The sequence below is a fragment of the Scardinius erythrophthalmus genome (genome assembly GCF_964197995.2).
Source record: "Scardinius erythrophthalmus genome assembly, chromosome: 10".
Classification (NCBI taxonomy): Eukaryota; Metazoa; Chordata; class Actinopteri; order Cypriniformes; family Leuciscidae; genus Scardinius; species Scardinius erythrophthalmus.
The window spans coordinates 13,829,317-13,847,396 of NC_138230.1; the positions used below are offsets into that span (position 1 = coordinate 13,829,317).

The following is an 18,080-nucleotide window of genomic DNA, read 5'->3' on the forward strand; positions in this document are numbered from 1 at the left end:
GGGAGATATCTTGAAGAGATATCACCCAGAGAGGAGAACAGGATTCTCCCAAGTTCTCAATCTTTCTCATTAAACCAATGACTGCAATGAAATTAAGACCATTTTACCAATTGCACTGAGACACTTGATACCAAACATGAAAAGGAAAAACAATAGATTCACAAGATTCACAACGTAGCTACGTCGTTCTTAAGTTACACCTTAAGATGTACCTTGTCGTTAATATGTGTTTCCCGAAACGTTCTTAGTTAAATATACCTTCTGTAAGTCATACGTTCGGAAGGTTGGTCTGGACCACTCTTAGCTTTACCTTATCACTGTTGCAGGTCTATATGAATATAATTCTCAAGTTTTAATACACCCAGACAGAGTTCATTTAGGCTAATTCAAGTGTTTTCATTCAAATAATAAAATTGTCAATCACACTGATTGTTGTTAGAATTTTAATTATATTATTATTATATATTATATTATTAATTTCAATAAAAGAGCGCTTTTAAAGGCCAGTGAAAGCATAGGCTACTTTCAGTTAAGTCCTATTCGGACGTTAATTGTTTCTCATGGGCTCGTCCGGTATTTTAAACATTTACAGGGGTAAGTCGTTGATTTTAGTGGCGTCCAAATCCATAATATCAGTGTTTTTTCTCTCCCAACCCACGTAAAAATCACTGTCCAAATTACCTACTCTTTTTTGACAAACAGGTCGTGTGGTAATTTAATTGCCGTCTGAATCCACATCTCTGAGTTAACAAGAAGAGATTCAAAATTCACTGTTTAAATCCTTTTTGATCACTGCCGAGCACCATACGTAATATGTAAACTTTTATTCCTGAAATGCTGGAAAGTATTTACAAGAACAATATTTCATTGCAGCTCCACCTCAGCGAACAAAAATGGGAAAGAGAAGAAAGCACGTAACATTTTTGAAATGATTATTGTGGCAGCAATATATGTTACAATTTTAAAATATGTAGGCTAGGCTATTATAGCTTGGTATTTTTTATAATATCCAATAGTCCTAATAAATGTAATTTCAACTATTTCTGAAGTGCTTCTTTTATAAAGAACACCACTTTCTAGCATAAAGCAGTGAAACAGCCCCTGGACAAGAGAATAATTTAATTCTCGAGCCATCGATATACCAATTCAGCACCATCGCCACGGACAGCACCCGGTAACGTCGCACGTAAGAAGGTATATCTTAAGCAGCTTCCTAAGGTATGGTTCGGGGAACACGCCTAGTAATGGTATACCTTTAGTTAAGTTATACCTTAAGAGTCTTCGTAGTGCGCTAAGAGACAACGTTATCGGAAAATCCAGCCCGGGTCAGGGGACTAGAATGGCAGAAGCTTCATATTGTGCTCAGTGACCCATTTTTGTGTGGATTTTGATGTTTGTTTTGGATCATTGTCCTGATGGAAGATCTAAGCATGGCCCATTATAAGATTTCTAGTAGAGGCTGTCAAGTTTTGATTTGATAGAATCCACAATGCCATGCATCTAAACAAGATGTCCAGGACCTCCTGCAGAAAAATAGCCCCACAACATTAAAGATCCAGCACTAGATTTAATCATACACAGGGGGTACGTTTTATCCCTGTTTGCATCAAAACCAATTTGTGAGTTTGCTGCCAAAAATCTATTTTTTTAGTGTCATCTGACCATAGAAGCCAGTCCCAGTTAAAGTTCCTATAGAGTCTGACAATGGAATATGCTGGAGATTAATTTTTGGATTTTTCTTTATCTGATTTTTTTTTTAGGCTTTCTGACACCAAGACTCAACTAGTTGTGATGAATGATTAAGGGAATTCAGCCCAGGCTCAATGGAATAACATAGGCCTACCTATAGCAACATTTCTGCAAAATTATATTACGTTGCATCGTGCAAAGTTTCAAAGTGAAATGTTCAGTGATTGTCGCTAAAAGCATGTTCAGTTTTATCTGAAACAGATGAATGTGAATGTGGCAACATTTTATTACATTGTTCTTTTTACGCATCACAGCAGTTCTGTCCAGTGAGTGTCGCTAAAAGGTTAATGCTCATACAGTCGATGGTGCTGGAACAGCGATGAAAAAAGTCTAAATAGGGTGGGATAGTGTGGGAGACGATACCTCCAACTTTAGTCCTCAGTCTCAAAATCCACCAAAATACCCTCGGGCCACTGATGTCGTAGGCTCACACCCCTGGTCAACTGGGGGGCTCCTCTTCCAGGGAGAGGGTTTAATCTGACCTCTTATCTTAGGGCACTGGCTGACGCATCGCAGCAGGTGGTAACTCTCCGTCTGTGGCGGGCTCACATGTTTTCTCCATGGTCGATGGTGGTGGAACGGACTCTGAGTCCGGCTGTGTTCTGGACCAGGGGTAATCATTCCCTTAATCATTGTAGCTCCAACCTTAACCAAACACACCTGAACAAGCTAATCAATGTCTTCAGGATTATTAATGCTGCAATCTCGCTGTGTTGTAATTACCGTAGTCTCAAGATGCCAACACATGACGTTATTCTGAGCTATTCACATCCTCGGACTGGAGATAAGAGGTGTGTTAGTCTGCCGTGCGGACCGATCGGTGTATAACATCACCGCGAGAGTGATTAGAGAGCAGATGGCTCTATGCTTTCGAATCGCTTTTGCGTTACTTTGATTTCATACACCGACCAGTCAGCGCAGTTCAAGTCGAACACCTATGCGTTTCTATGGCACCAATATCAATGCCTATGAATCTGCAGCGGTCAGGTAGTACATCAGTCATGTTAAAGCAGGAGTCTCAGACCTGTGATTACGAGCTCTACGAGGACATGAATGCTTTTTACAAGTTAAAATCGTGTAATTGCGGTTGGTGTGAATGCACCTTAAAGTGGAAATGAAGCAGTCAGTCAAGTTTACATTAGTAAACTGATTTTCACTCTAATAAAAAAAATATATATATATAACAAACGCGATTAATTTATCCATTTTAAAGAAAAAGGGATGTTTTGTTATAGCTTTTGGATCAAGGGCGCCGCCATCTTGCAATACAGCGTGACGTCTCGGGGGTTGGTTGTCTACAATCTTGCCTGAGGTAAATATTGTACGTTTCTCAGAGCGGAAAAAAAACGCACCGTGTACGCCCAGTTTAATATAAGCATTTCTTTACTGTTTGAACACATTAAACACATTAAAAGTTTCTCAAATGGAGGAAGACAAACTTGAAAGGACTGTTGAGCCTGTAATAGGTCATTGACTACGCATTTGAGCCGATATGGCAAGGTGCCGTCAATTTGCCACTTCTATAATTCAAAGTGACATCAAAAACCACAAATCTCTTTACTGTAAGGTTATAAATGTCACAATCGTCTGCAGGGTCATTTAGTAGAATGAAATAATAGCATGATGTTTCTTTCTTTCATTCACTCTGATAAACAGTTTAAATCAGTGCATTGATGGAGTGCTGTAAAAATATATTTTTAATGAATTAAAACAACTTATCACAAATCGTTCGCCAAATCACATATATAAATAACTATAGAGTGTCTTCGTGTTCTGTTTTTGCTGGAGGAAAACAATAGTGTGATAATGTGTGATGAGAGGAGTGCTGGGCGGTCGATAGAGCGTGAGCGTTATAGCCAGATAAATTAGAAACATAAGAAATTAGCAACTTAAGGCTTAAGTTTGTTGGTGCGGTGACTAAATTGCCCGAATCAAAGGTATTTTCCTCAATGTAATATTCTTCCAAAAAATATTCACTGCATACTCTGCTGATGCACAGGGTTTTTCCTTTTAAATGCCGCTATAGCCAGTGAAGCAGTAACGTTACGTTCTCTGTTTTAGTTCTCTTTTGCCCTTTGCTTTAACTATGTAAAAATAATTTCTACAACCAAGAGCAATACAGTAGTGCCCCTCCTTTTGACTTATGATGTGGCTTTCCAGTTTCCATCTTTAAATGTCTCTGTCTTTAACTTTCCCTGTCAGTCCTCTACTAAATATCTACGTCCCTCAGGCAAAACAACCAACGCCGTGACGTCACGCGCTGTGGTATTGCAAGATGGCTGTGCCCTTGCTCCAAAAGCTATAACAAAACATCCTTTTTTCTTTAAAATGGTTACATTAATCGTGTTTGTTATATAAAGTGGTGATCAGTTTACAAAATTTAAACTTGACTGACTGCTTCTTTTCCAATTTAAGGCAAGAGGCAGCCAGGCAGGTGAGGTTTTTTTTTTCATGGTTAGAGCTAAACTGGAGGACAACGTAATTATGTAGCCTATCCCTGCTATAAATAGAAGTGACTTTGCTCTCATCTTTTACAAATTAACAGAACACACCTAGACACTGTTAGAGTGGGTTCAATAAATAAGGACAATATTTCTAAAGTAAAGACAATCTCAATTATTCTCACAATTATCTATGCTTTTTCTACTTCAGCTCAAAATACTCTGACACATATCTAGGACAATAATCTTAAATAGTCTTTAAACAAATATTAATATTCAATAGTTAAATATTATCACAGCTTTATCACAGCTTACATTTTGGACTTGCATCTCTGCTTTTTCTTATATTTATTTCAGTTCAAAATACTCCAACACATCTATAGGCCAATAATCTTAAATAGTCTTTAAACAAATTTTAATATTCAATAGTTAAACATTATCACAGCTGTATCACAGCTTACATTTTGGACTTGCTGAATTTTCATGTGATTTAATAACACGGGGTGGTGGCAAACAGAAATGCAGTTTGTTGATTGTCATGCATGCAACCTCACCTAAGGGCAAACACAGAGATAAAAGGTAACATGCAAAGGAGAAACGCAAACAGTATGCAAACTCTTGTGTTTCCTTATCAACATTTCCATACTATGCAAGTCAATAGCATAATGCTGCTGATGTTCATCCCACAGAGCCGAGAGGTTTGGTGAAAACCTCTAAAACCAGTCTAAAAATTGACTTTCATAATTATCTTTTAAATTGACAAACATCATATGTGTAATTCAGGGCACAGTTCAGACGGAATAAAAAGATATGCTTTGGTTTTTCAATCCATACCCGTTTCGCCCTGTGGCTCAAAAGGGACACAACGAAAATAGGGACACCCGAGAAAGCCAAAATAGAATGCAAAATGTATTAACAAAATAGAACTATACAGAAAAAGATAAGAAAAAAAACTACTTACAACGTGAACAAATTCATAATCCGTGCACACTTTCGCAATCGTTGTTTTGTAAATCGTTCTTTTGCAATAGTTATTTGTAATATATAGTTCCTGTGAAAAATTGTGAAATACTGTTCCAATAGGTGAAGTTACACAACAATATGCTGATTGATTACATAACAATATTTGGATGTAATATTCAGTTCCAGTGAAAATCTGTTCCAGTTAATGGAGTAGGCTTTACACAGGTGATAGCCTACTAAAACTGTAGCCTACTCACAGATTTGTGGCCTATACCTTATTTTAGAAATCTGTTTTTTCTGTATTTTTGATTAGTGTATTGTTTAGATGAATACAACTGTCTTAACTGAATTTGTCTATGATTTGGTGATGGGGTGTGTAATGTACACACCCCATCCAGGGAACAGGAACAGAACCAAACCAAAACCAAAACATAATTCTGACAACACCCAAGATACAAGAACATAACTTCTTACTCTGCTCAACTTGACAGTTGAATCGACGACAGTCTACTGTCCCAAACATTACCCTGAGATAAAAGGTAACTTTTCCTTCAAATTATTATGATGCTTAGTTTTGTAAAATGTAAAAAGCTTTAAATAATAAATATACATCAAAAAAAAAAAAATTAAGATGCTTAAAATTCTAAAACTTAATTTACGTACTAAATGTATTTTGTTTTTGTTTTTTTTACTAAAAACAATCCAAAGAAATACCTAATAGTATTGTTGTTTAATTTATCTTACAAACATTTGGCTAAGCAAGAAAGGCACCCATGTAGGGTTTCAAAAAGCCATAATTAAAAGAACTGTAACATTAAAAACCACAACTGAAGAGTTGTATTATTTTACTATTCTTCTTATTATTTTTTCATTTTTTAATTTTTTTTTCATTTCTGCAACATGATCTTTACTTAAAGTGTGGATCTGTCACACTTACAATTACTTTTATGTTTGGACAGACACTTATTTAGTGACGTTTGGACAGACACTGAAACGTATGATGATGACAAATTGACAGCATTTAAAATTTAATTTATGGATTACATAATGTTAAACAAGACCACACTTTAAAGCCTAAAAATTATTAACATTTTTAATTGTTTAACCATTACTCCATGTAATATTTATTTTGTTTTCTGTGGGACAATGACCATAAAATACACTAAAAACGCAATTGTTCATTACTTCATCACCTATTGCAACATGTCATGTTTAAGGTATGCATTTGAATGAGATATGTGCGCCTTTACAGTGTACCATATTGTAATTAGATCGATAGAGATTAACAACTTAAATTTACTTTCTACTTCATTCAAAACTATACTGCAAGAGAGCACTGTAGGCTAAATGCAATCATTTGAACTACTGCATTTTGACCCTTTTGGAAAAAAAAAAATATATATATATATATATATTATTGTGATTACACTTGCCTGTTTGTTCCATTTTCTTTGCGCTGTATTCATTTTTAAGAAATGGTTAATGGGATTATCTTCTTGAAAATATCAGTTTATTGCTGTATTTTAACAATGTTCCTGGTTCAACATGTTAATCTTTACCCCTAAACCTAACCCAACCCATAAGTTATCCCTGAAATCAGAGAGAAATGATAGGTGAATAACAATGATATAGAAACACCGAACCCTGGTTGTAAACCTAAACTTGACAAACTGTAACTCAAAACCCTCAAATCTGTCTTGTATTGTCTCACCTTGTGTTTACTCTGGCTACCTTGTTTAGTTCATTTTAAGTTAAAGGTCCCGTATTATGCCCCTTTTCACAAGATGTAAAATAAGTCTCTGATGTCCCCAGAGTGTGTATGTGAAGATTTAGCTCAAAATACCCAACAGATCATTTTTTACAGCATGTTTAAATTGTCATTTTTTGGGGCTCAGAAAAACGCGCTGTTTTAGTGTGTGCCCTTTAAATGCAAATGAGCTGCTGCTGGACGACACAGGGGGCGGAGCTTCATGAGCTCACGCTCAGTCTCTCAGGACAATTTCATCTCACGGAATGATGATAATATCAGAAACTCTCAGTAACTGTGTTAATTTCGACCCAGAGTCGGACAATAATGCCTACAGAGTCAGAGTGCTGTATAGAGATGGAACAGGTATAGTTTAGTAGTTCAATTACGGTTATAATGTATTTGTCATCTGCTTGTATGTATCCACTATTAATAGCCTACAAGTCTGTAGCCTACAAGCCTGCTGTTTCGGACCAGGTCGCCAATGATGATCAAACATATACTGATGAGTTTAATAAAGTTTATTGTACATCACACAAAAGATGAAGCGTCAGTTTTACTTCAGAAAATCATCGTAAGAGCTGAGTAAACACAGTAAGTTATAAGAAGTGCGCAAGTACATAAATGAATTTCGGTAGAGTTGAGGGAGCATTTTCTTTAAAAGAAATAATTAATAATTTCTAAAATAATTCCACCTCGTCTTCAGCGGCTGCCTCAGATATCGGGAGTAAATAGAGAGAGCTATGTGGATTACAGTTTTTCTCGATTGTTTACACACATTTTCTGGTACTTGAGACACAATGACCACAACATGTAACTCATTCACCAACCCCCTGAGCCAATTCTGCTAAACTACAAGCACAATTCCTGCTTTACACTCAAATTGCAGTTCTAAAACACACTTTTTTTTCAAAACACTACACACAATTCTCTGCTTTTGGCACAATTTTCATGCAGAAAATCTCTTGTTTTCACAAGGAACACACTGCCATTCAAATATGCACACTGACTCATCACATGGGCAAACACCCGTCACACAGTTTTACAATGAGCAATCAGAGCTTTAGCATAAAAGGCCCACAGGTCAGCTCTTCAATGGGGCAATGGATGCCAACATTGGATTTTATTTTTATTACTGTAACTGTATAAAGTCAATGGACCACTGTATGTCCTACTTTGTGTTGGTTGGGATGTACACTGTGTACATTGTTTTTGTGGGAAAAATAAAATATATTCGTTACCGTGTATTTGTGTTTTCTGAGAATAAAAACAATATTCTCAGATATTTTACAACACATTTATGTATGTACTGTCTGTAGAAAGTGTAACACTGAACAAAAAAAGGCCTAAATCATTATGATGAATGGAGAAGAAGTGTTTTCCATTCATCATAGTGTTTTACAGTGAGCACATCAGTGTTCAACTGGTTCTTATAAATGTCTATTCATATGATGGTTTGTGTGTGTCATTTGAAAACAAAATACCATTGTAACGAGATTCAGATGTTACGGGAAGAAGGAGGCGGGAACCGGCGAACATTTAAAGATTTTAATAAATAAACACACAAATACAAAAATGAAAGTAAAAGCCAGCAGCCCCTCACGGACGACTGCTGGCAACACAAACCAAAAACAAAACATGAACTAAAACACAAAAAAACACAGGCCTGTCCTCTCTCGCTCTTCACTGTCGTCGCTCCTCCTTTATGCCTCCGCTCCTCCGTGAGAGATGCGAGACCGGTGCGTCTCACAGGTGTAGCTCATCACAATTACGCCACCGATCTCGCGCCGTCCTCCCACGGCCCTCGACCTCGTCCTGCTCGCCACAACCATTTTGAGAAGAAATAACATTGTTTTGAATGTAAAGTTTCATTTTGCAGGAGAATTGAGGGGTTTTGCCCATTGTGTGTGTGTTTTTGGATTTGTGTGTAGAGTTCTGAGAATATGAGGCATGCTTTCAGAAAATGTGTGTAAACAATCAAGAAAAACTGTAATACATCCAGCCACACAACACCTACAACGCTTGGGAGACATTCTCGTCAGTGCAGCAGCTGTGGACTCGATCAGGGCGGGTCTATGTTAGAACGGCAGTGTCTGTCAACACTCGTGGATGGGGCCTGTGCTTAGTGACGTCACTAAAACAGCATTCTGAAAACAGGTCGTTGGGAGACACTGCTGATGATTTATGGGGATTACAGTTTTTCTCAATTGCTAAAACACTAAACCCTATTGTCTGAACCAAATGCTCAGTTGCCTGAACCCACTGATTGAATCAATCACTCTTTTGGCAAAACCATAAGCACTTTTCACCTGTTTAGACACAACTTGCCAACACATTTTCTTTGTGTTGCACCCATGCTGCATAATGGTGAGCACAGGTGACAAAAGTCAAACACAATTAAAGCACAGGTGTCACCACTTGAACACAACAACTCAAAATTGATCACACTTGTGGCTAATGATGTGAGGGAACATATACAGTAAGCTTACTGTACACAAGTGGCAAATGCATAAGATTTCTGTTTGTTTTTACAAATGCTACGTGTAAATGCACAAGATTTCTGTTTTGTCTTTTTGTACAAGTGCTAAATGCACAGGTTTTTTTGTTTTGCAACATGCATTTAGCTTACAGTGAACAATAAACATTTATTTCTCCAGCTTCATGTCCTGAGCATTGTGTTTTCTATTTTTCTATAGTGTTTAGTGACTGTTCAGTAGTGTTTTTAATTTTGATTGACTCGGGGCACGATTTGACAACATAGTTCAGTTTTGAGCACAGATTGAACTGTTTTGAGGTGAAAGTTTGGTTTTGCAAGAAGAGTCTGAGGTTTTGTGAATGTAGCTTGAAAATTGGGTTTTGTGTTCACAGTTTAGAGAAAAGGAGAGCAGCTTTCCAGAAATGTGTCTTAGCAATCGAGAAAAACTGTAATAAAAAACGAGTGAGTGGATTTTTATCACTATTGGCTGGTTGTGTACACACACTGCCAACACACATTCATGTCCAAACAGCATGCAAAAGTGAATTTTGCATAATACGGGACCTTTAATTTCCCTTTTTTTCCCCACCAACTGCTCCTTCCCTTGTTATCTCGTTAGCCCCCCTGTGTTTGAGTAGCTGTGTTTCCATTACCCTTCATATTGCAAATTGAAAATATGCCCAATGGAAACACGTCAAATTCGCAAAAACGTTTTTACGCTCGCATGAGGTGGTTTTTCAGGCAATTCGAATAAATAAATATTTAGCAAAACTGCAGTGGAAACGCAATGGTTTTAGTCGCATGACATTGGTTAATAAATGCCGTCATTTCGCAATAGTTTTTTGTCGACATTTAGAAAAAGATCGCAAAAGTTTTACTCAAATCTGTAATTTAAACGCGCCTAGTGAGCTGTTAGGGGTTAACAGTTTAGGACCCAAGATGTTTGAAAGAAGACCCAGAGTCAGAATTATAAAAAAATTAAGAAAAGTTTTACTGAAGACAATTTGCAGTTTCATCAGCATGAAGTTCAGCCTCAAGACTCACACAGGAGTCCGTAGGCCGCCCCCCTTACAGTTACAAATATCACAGCAGTTATACCCTACACCAAGGTCTAAGCTACGTCATTGCTTACAGGTTGAATGATTCTCATTGGCTAAGAAATAGATAAACATAGTAATTTTCCACACATATACAGATAGACTGAAGCATATCTCCATAGATTATGCAGCTGACACTCGGACCCTGTAGTTAGGAACGTCGTGACCTTCCAGGTCGCAGATTTGGGTTGCTGGGTGCCAGCATGTCCCGAACAACAACTCAGTCAATCTCCAATAATGCCAGTGGTTCCTTAACCTGTACCCAAGAAGACTAACACACACACACACACACCGACACACAGCTTTTCCTAGGTTGGATTTGGCCAGGCTCTAACTATAAACAGGAGTCTTGTCTCAAAACAAGATAACAAGTTATTTCTCTCAAGGATAGGACACTTTAGTCTTAATGGAAAATGTAGGCTTTAACTGAGAAATGGTCACTTAAACTAAAACTATGTTTTAACACGTTGAAGACCTTTTTTTCAAACACAAAACATGTCCCTATTTCATTTCTGGAAGCCGGGCTAAATGAGCAAGCACTGTTACTGCATTCAGATATTAAATACTGGCATTAAAGAATATGAAAAGAACATTTCAGTGATCACACTGGTAACTTCTATAACAAAGTAAAATCTCCAGAGAAGTCATTCAACTCATTTGATATTTAGAAGGAAAAATATTGATTAATACCTTGATTATAATCACTCATTAGCAGCATTGGATTGCAATCCACCCACCTCAGAGCGTTTAGGCTTGTTCAACTTGAAATGGTGCTGCACAGACCGGTACAGACCGGTCTCAGCATGGTGTTCATGCCTCGTCTGCCTTGGAGATTCATGTTTTGCCTGTTTGTGGATTATTGTGACTGTGCACAACTGTTCGCGTTTAGATCCTCATCTCTCTTTATTTGAGACAATGTTGCAGATGTTACAACTGTAATTATATACAATTAGACCAGACTGGGTTCTGTAAGAATCTTAACACCTGGTAAAACAGAAAGTGCCAATCGTGGGTGTTACATACATGATAACCTGTCTAGACAACACCACTCATGACTCAAAATTACAAAGACAAGGAATGCAACAAAGGAAATAATTTTTTTGAGACAACAGAATGTTTAAAACTCAGTCTCAGTAATTAAGTCAGAATGCAAAACAAAAAGTTCCTACCCTCCATCACCCTTTGTTTTGACAGGGACCTTTGGTCTGTGAGAGGAGATCTGTCGATGGCTACACAGACAATAGATTTTGTCACCTGGAATGTTAATGGACTTAAACGAAACAGAGATGAGAAATTTCAAAAACTACAAAATGCGGACGTGGTTTTCTTTCAAGAGACACACATTGGAGAACGAGATGAACATATTATAGAAGGTCTAAAAAATGAGTGGCATGTTTTCTACACAAAGTTTACCTCCCAAAAGGGAACAGCCATACTAGTCAAGAAAAGACTAGTTTTTGAATGTATAAGTGATGAAAAAGATAACTATGGAGCTTATGTTGTGTTGAAATGTAAACTGGAAGGTCAGCTGTACACTCTGGTTAGTGTTTATAACCATGAAAAAGACACAAAAACCCTTGATAAACTTTCACGTTACCTGCAGTCAATGACCACAGGGCTGCTGGTGATTGGTGGAGATTTCAACACGGTTTTCAATCCATTTATCGACAAAGACAATTCAAAAGGGGTGACCGACAGCTCAAACCACAGAAAGCTGCGCAGTTGTGTGAATAAGTTCATGAAATCTCTTCAGCTAGTTGATGTCTGGAGAAGAACGAACCCTGTAAAGCAGGAGTATACATTCCACAGTCAAGTTGCATCCAGGCTGGACTACTTTTTTGTTCCAGAAGAATGTATGTGGCGAGTCAGAAGTTGTGAAATCAGAGACTCAGAGAAGCGCGACCATCGTCCTGTGTACTTGGAGATCAATAATGTTTCCCTTTTTCAGAAAGATCCCCAGTTACAATCCGTTTTCCAATGGCTGAATCTAAAAAAGGATCTTTTGACAGATGAGACGGGTTCATCGCTGGGTGAAGAAAGCTCACATGCAGTCAGTGAGGTTGACATTGTGTCAGCTGTACAATCTCTTCAAGTGTCAGACACACCGAGACCAGACGGCATCCCAGTTTCCTTCTATAAAGACAACATTCAGGATCTAATTCCATACATTAAGATGCTCTATGACAGAATCCACAGAGGTGCATTTAACTGCTCTGAGAAACACTTTAATGAAACTGTGAAAAGTCCACATGATGAGAATCAATACTTTTTTAATGTTGACTACCTCATCATTGCAAATATTCTGACAAAACGTCTAGATGATTTCTTGGATTCTCAGTCAAAGGGTCTTGTACCAAAAAAATTAGTTTCTGTCATAATCACTCCCAAAACCTTCTGCGCTGAGATGAGGTTGTCTTGTATTAAGGATGAGATAGAAGAGCAAAAACGGTCAAACCCGACTCTGTATCAAGATTTCCTCATTATGAAAAACCTTCTCAGAGATGCACCAGAAACTGAATCTGTGGAAGCTTCAATTGAGAGAGACAAACTGTTGGATCAGGGCTGCCCTTTGACCCCAGTTCTCATTACACTGGCGTTGAAATGCTTTGCTTCCGCATTAGCTGGGCGTTTAAAACAGAATGATATTCTGGTTTTCAAAGAAAGTGTAATACTTTGCATCCAACCTGAGTACCTTGATGAAGTAATAGCTGCAGTGAGGAACAGAGATAATGAAGTGTATTACATTAAGGAATTATCCAAAGGAAACATTGATGGTAAACAATTAAAGTGCTTGGGAAATGAGTCTAAGGATGAGGATTGGAATAAAAAGGAGGAAACGCTTGCGCACAACATAGAAGAAGAATCAGAAGCCAGTTTGTCTAAAACAGACAAAGGCAATACAGAGAGGAGAGTGTGTGAAGAGCGTGATTCTTTGTCTATTATAAATAAAGAAAAATACATTTTGATGGAGGGTGATGGAAGGTGAGGACCATGAAGACGACCAAGATCTCATTTGCTGATTTTTTTTTATTTATTAATAATTGTAGCGAAGGGGGCGTGGTTCAGCGAGGTCTGTAGCGGGGGAGAGAGAAAGGAGACGAGTGGTACAAAGTACAAATGACGAACACTTGTGTCTTGTTGTGGTAATTTGCGTGAAGAGACCGTATATAAGCCGTTGTGGAAAGAGGCTTGTCTCCTTTCTCTCTCTCCCGCTACAGACCTCGCTGAATCACGCCCCCCTCGCCACAATAATATACATATGTATTGCATTCATTGTTGAGCTTCTGCCATAATCTGTGCAACTGAGGTAGTCAAACCAATAAAAAATAAAAAAAATCCACCAACAACACTGTAAATTGGTTGTTTCTGTGTATTTTGTCAGATTGTCATCCATCCCACGACTTTCAGATTATTTGTTTGGTTAACTTTTCAATTTACTATACAATTTAGCATATTTATTTTTCAATCAGCTAAACATAATTATTTCCCCCTTCACTAGACTGATCATGTATGCAGTTGTCACCCTGCAAGACTCAGATGAGGTGATGGTGGCACCATCACACTGGTTGAGCTCAGACAAGAAACAAAGTTACTGGCCTCCATTCAGATCACCAGAGAAGTGCATGGAAGCTGTTCAGAAGAGACTTAAACCTGAAACAGGAGGGAAACCATGGGAGAAATTAAATATTAGCTTTCACACAGAATATGGTAATGGTCACTAATTTAAAATAATTGCTTAAATTTTGGATTTTTTTTTATTAAGTTCTCAAATAAGTTCTCTTATTGCAGTCTCTTTTGATAAGGCTAAAGAGGGGCAAAAGGTAATTACAGAACAGAAAGAACGGTAAGTAATACAATTTGATTAAAGTATTTTACCTATTACAGTTTTTCTCGATTGTTTACACACATTTTCTGAAAGCATGCCTCATATTCTCAGAACTCTACACACAAATCCAAAAACACACACACAATGGGCAAAACCCCTCAATTCTCCTGCAAAATGAAACTTTACATTCAAAACAATGTTATTTCTTCTCAAAATGGTATTTTGTTTTCAAATGACACACACAAACCATCATATGAATACACATTTATAAGAACCAGTTGAACACTGATGTGCTCAATGTAAAACACTATGATGAATGGAAAACACTTCTTCTCCATTCATCATAATGATTTAGGCCTTTTTTTGTTCAGTGTTACACTTTCTACAGACAGTACATACATAAGTGTGTTGTAAAATATCTGAGAATATTGTTTTTATACTCAGAACACACAAATACACGGTAACGAATATATTTTATTTTTCCCACAAAAACAATGTACACAGTGTACATCCCAACCAACACAAAGTTGGACATACAGTGGTCTACATACAAAACAACAGAAGAATTGACTGTATACAGTTACAGCAATAAAAAATAAAATCCAATGTTGGCATCCATTGCTCATTGAAGAGCTCACTTGTTGCCCTTTTATGCTAAAGCTCTGATTGCTCATTGTAAAACTGTGTGACGGGTGTTTGCCCATGAGATGAGTCAGTGTGCATATTTGAATGGCAGTGTGTTCCTTGAGAAAACAAGAGATTTTCTGCATGAAAATTGTGCCAAAAGCAGAGAATTGTGTGCAGTGTTTTGAAAAAAGTGTGTTTTAGAACTGCAATTTGAGTGTAAAGCAGGAATTGTGCTTGTAGTTTAGCAGAATTGGTTCAGGGGGTTGGTGAATGAGTTACATGTTGTGGTCATTGTGTCTCAAGTACCAGAAAATGTGTGTAAACAATTGAGAAAAACTGTAAAAGATCAAATAATTCATTTGTACTGTTTTGTTAAAGTATTGTTTATTTTCGAATAAAGATCGTATCTATTAGCCACTGGATTTCCTGGAATACTAAAAAGACAAAGACCTGAAAGCACTCAAGAAATGTCAAAAAACCCACTTCCTACACCACCTACATCTACATCCAGACTGTCAGCTGATGGTGAGTCAGCTTCTTTTGTCATAATCAGAAGTTTTGTCTTTTCTCTTTTTTTTTTTGTAATTACAGCAAAACTCATTTTACACAACAGACAAGGATGATCTCCTCCAAATGCTGAGAGACATCAAGAGCACAGTCCAGGAAAACTCTTCTATGTTAAAGAAACTACTGAAAGACAATACGGTTTCTGAAGCCCCCAGCAGTAGCAGCTTGCCCACTAGAGATGTTAAAACAAGCCTAAATCTGCCTCTTAGAACCTTTGAAGATGTGGTCAGGACTGAAAATGAGCTCAGAAATGCAACGAAACGCCAAAAATATGTAAGTCAACACAGCATTTCAAGAAAGGGATAATGTACACTCTGACCTGTAACACCTGTAAGGGGTTTATTTTTCAATAATAAACAGGATAACTTTCGGTAACACTTTATTTTGATTTTCCCTTTTGAACATTTTTTTAAGTAATTTTGCAACTACATGCCAACTAACTCTCATTAGAGTATTAGCAGACTCTCTGCTTAATGTCCGCTAACTCTTTATTGTGATGGTCCAACAGACATTCTACTGACTATAAATAATTTTGCAAGAACATGTCAACTTATTTTAACCCTAACCCTACCAGCCTAATAATACTCTACTAACACTCTAATCATAGTTCGTTGACAATGTAGGTGCAACGTTACTTAGTCAATGGAAAGTGTTAAAGCCATCAATATAAATTGAAACCGCATTTTCTTTATAGGTAAAATATCTGTCAAGAATTGGAGGTTTGGGGCCCAAGGATGTGATTAAGAATATTATGCAGCAAGTCCTAACAGATGATCTGGCTATGGAGTTCAACTGGCAGGGCAGAGGAGATAAAAGGCCCTTCTCTAAGCTTATTTTAACAGATGTAATCCGAGGTAAACTCACTGCTGCATGAACACTTCACACATACCAAGAAAGTTTGTATTTACCTATGTTTTGTCTGTATTCAATCACTAGTGAACTGTGATCTCTGCCAATTTGATCTTTAAAGTGTACAAGAGCGATTGTAAGTTTGAAGGACCACCATCCAACATATTTCCAATTCATTCTTCGGGTTTACTCTTTCAGATGCTGCATCAAAACACAGTGTAACGAAGAAAGACTGTGAAACTGAAATAAAAACATATTTGTGGTACACAATTGATCGAATTGGTCGGAAGAGACCAAGAGTTTGTGAAGGTGAGTGATAATGATATGAACAAGTGATATTATGTAACGTTGTCATATGTTCTATAGGTTGATCTTCTATGATGGTTGAGTCAAGGCATCTATGTTAAAGGGGTCATATAATGGTACAAGCACTTTTACAAGTTGATTGCACTGAAATGTCTGTTGGCAGTGCCTGTACACAACCATCCTATCATGATAAAAATCCATCCAGTGGTTTTGTTTTAATCTCCTTATATGTTTGACCCTCTCTGAAATAAAGCCTTTCGATATTGTGACGTCATAATATCCAACGCCCCTCCCGCGATTGTGATTGACAGCCGTGTTTCAACACAAGACCCGCCCTCAGCGAGCTGTGACAGCCGTCATAGTAGTCCGCCATTGTTGTTATGCTGGGGTAGAATGCCGTCTAAGCAATTATGGTGTTCAGTTCTTAGATGTAATAAGGAACACAGCAGTCATTTGGATGTTCCTAAATCCGAGCGGTTGAAGATGCAGTGGCTGAGTTTTGTTTTTGAAGCAATATGCCCAAAGGATTGACGCGGGGATTCCCTCACAGGGATTCCCCACGATCGTCCATACTTTCATGTTTGCGCGAATCATTTCACACCAGACAGCTTTACAAACGAGAAAAAACGGATCGGTACCAACGTGTTCCTGCTGAACCTCCAGAAGATGTGAGTGTAATGTTTTATTAACCTTTATATTAGTATTTATATTAATCTTTGCGAAATTTGCAAGCCTTGCTGCAGGCTTCACGATGAATGCGTCTAAGGTTTACTCTCAGGGTACATTACGGCATGTTTTCTATGTACGACATTCTCAATATATTTCATAATCCCACGTTTATAATGAACAACGCGTGGTTATTGTGTAATTGTGTGTAGAAACGGTGTACGCACAGAGCAGAGGGGCGGGGTGAGCAAAGCTCATTATCATTTAAAGACACATGCACTGAAACGGCGTGCTGAAAACAGAGCTGTTTTTGACCAGGTAAAATTAGTGTTTTCTTACAATACTAATGAGAATTTTTAATTAAAGTATATTACAAACTTTTAATTTAGACCCTAAAGAATCATATTAGCTTGTACAAAAATGGTATTATATGACCCCTTTAAGAAAATCACCTTCAGTTGTTTAATGGTCATTGTTTACTTTGTATAAATACCTCCTTCCCCTGCAGGTGTGACTTCAGAATTGACTTTTCCCACACTCCTGGACAGTGCCTTCCAGTCAGATATTGGAATGTCTTTTCTTGATGACTGAGTTTTAGAACATTTACTCATAGGTCATGTAAGTTTAACTGCTTACAGATTAATTACATTACATTAATTTTGTATAGAACTATAGGCTATGTGTACTAAACTAGCATGACATTGTGTACTCCAAATATTGGTTCTGGTTATAAAATGCTTATAATGTTTCAATTTTTATTTTTATT

General features: G+C 37.4%; 1 protein-coding gene across 1 annotated transcript; it reads left to right on the top strand.

Annotated features, from left to right (window-relative positions):
* The first annotated feature begins 5,637 nt into the window (after positions 1–5,637).
* LOC308696781 (uncharacterized protein) lies at positions 5,638–17,957 on the top strand. Its single transcript, XM_081375682.1, has 8 exons — positions 5,638–5,692; positions 13,973–14,181; positions 14,263–14,317; positions 15,327–15,451; positions 15,540–15,766; positions 16,188–16,347; positions 16,541–16,651; positions 17,823–17,957. The coding sequence occupies exons 2-8, from the start codon at positions 13,980–13,982 to the stop codon at positions 17,903–17,905; spliced, it is 963 nt and encodes a 320-aa protein (XP_081231808.1). The 5' UTR covers positions 5,638–5,692; positions 13,973–13,979; the 3' UTR covers positions 17,906–17,957.
* Positions 17,958–18,080: the final 123 nt, after the last annotated feature.

What these genes read in the sequence shown, in the direction of transcription:
- LOC308696781 (XM_081375682.1), top strand. Translation starts at nt 13,980, where the DNA reads ATGTATGCAGTTGTCACCCTGCAAGACTCAGATGAGGTGATGGTGGCA. An exon ending in ATCCAGACTGTCAGCTGATG is followed by an intron (nt 15,452 to 15,539) that starts GTGAGTCAGCTT and finishes TTTACACAACAG; the next exon opens with ACAAGGATGATCTCCTCCAA. An exon ending in GAGACCAAGAGTTTGTGAAG is followed by an intron (nt 16,652 to 17,822) that starts GTGAGTGATAAT and finishes CTTCCCCTGCAG; the next exon opens with GTGTGACTTCAGAATTGACT.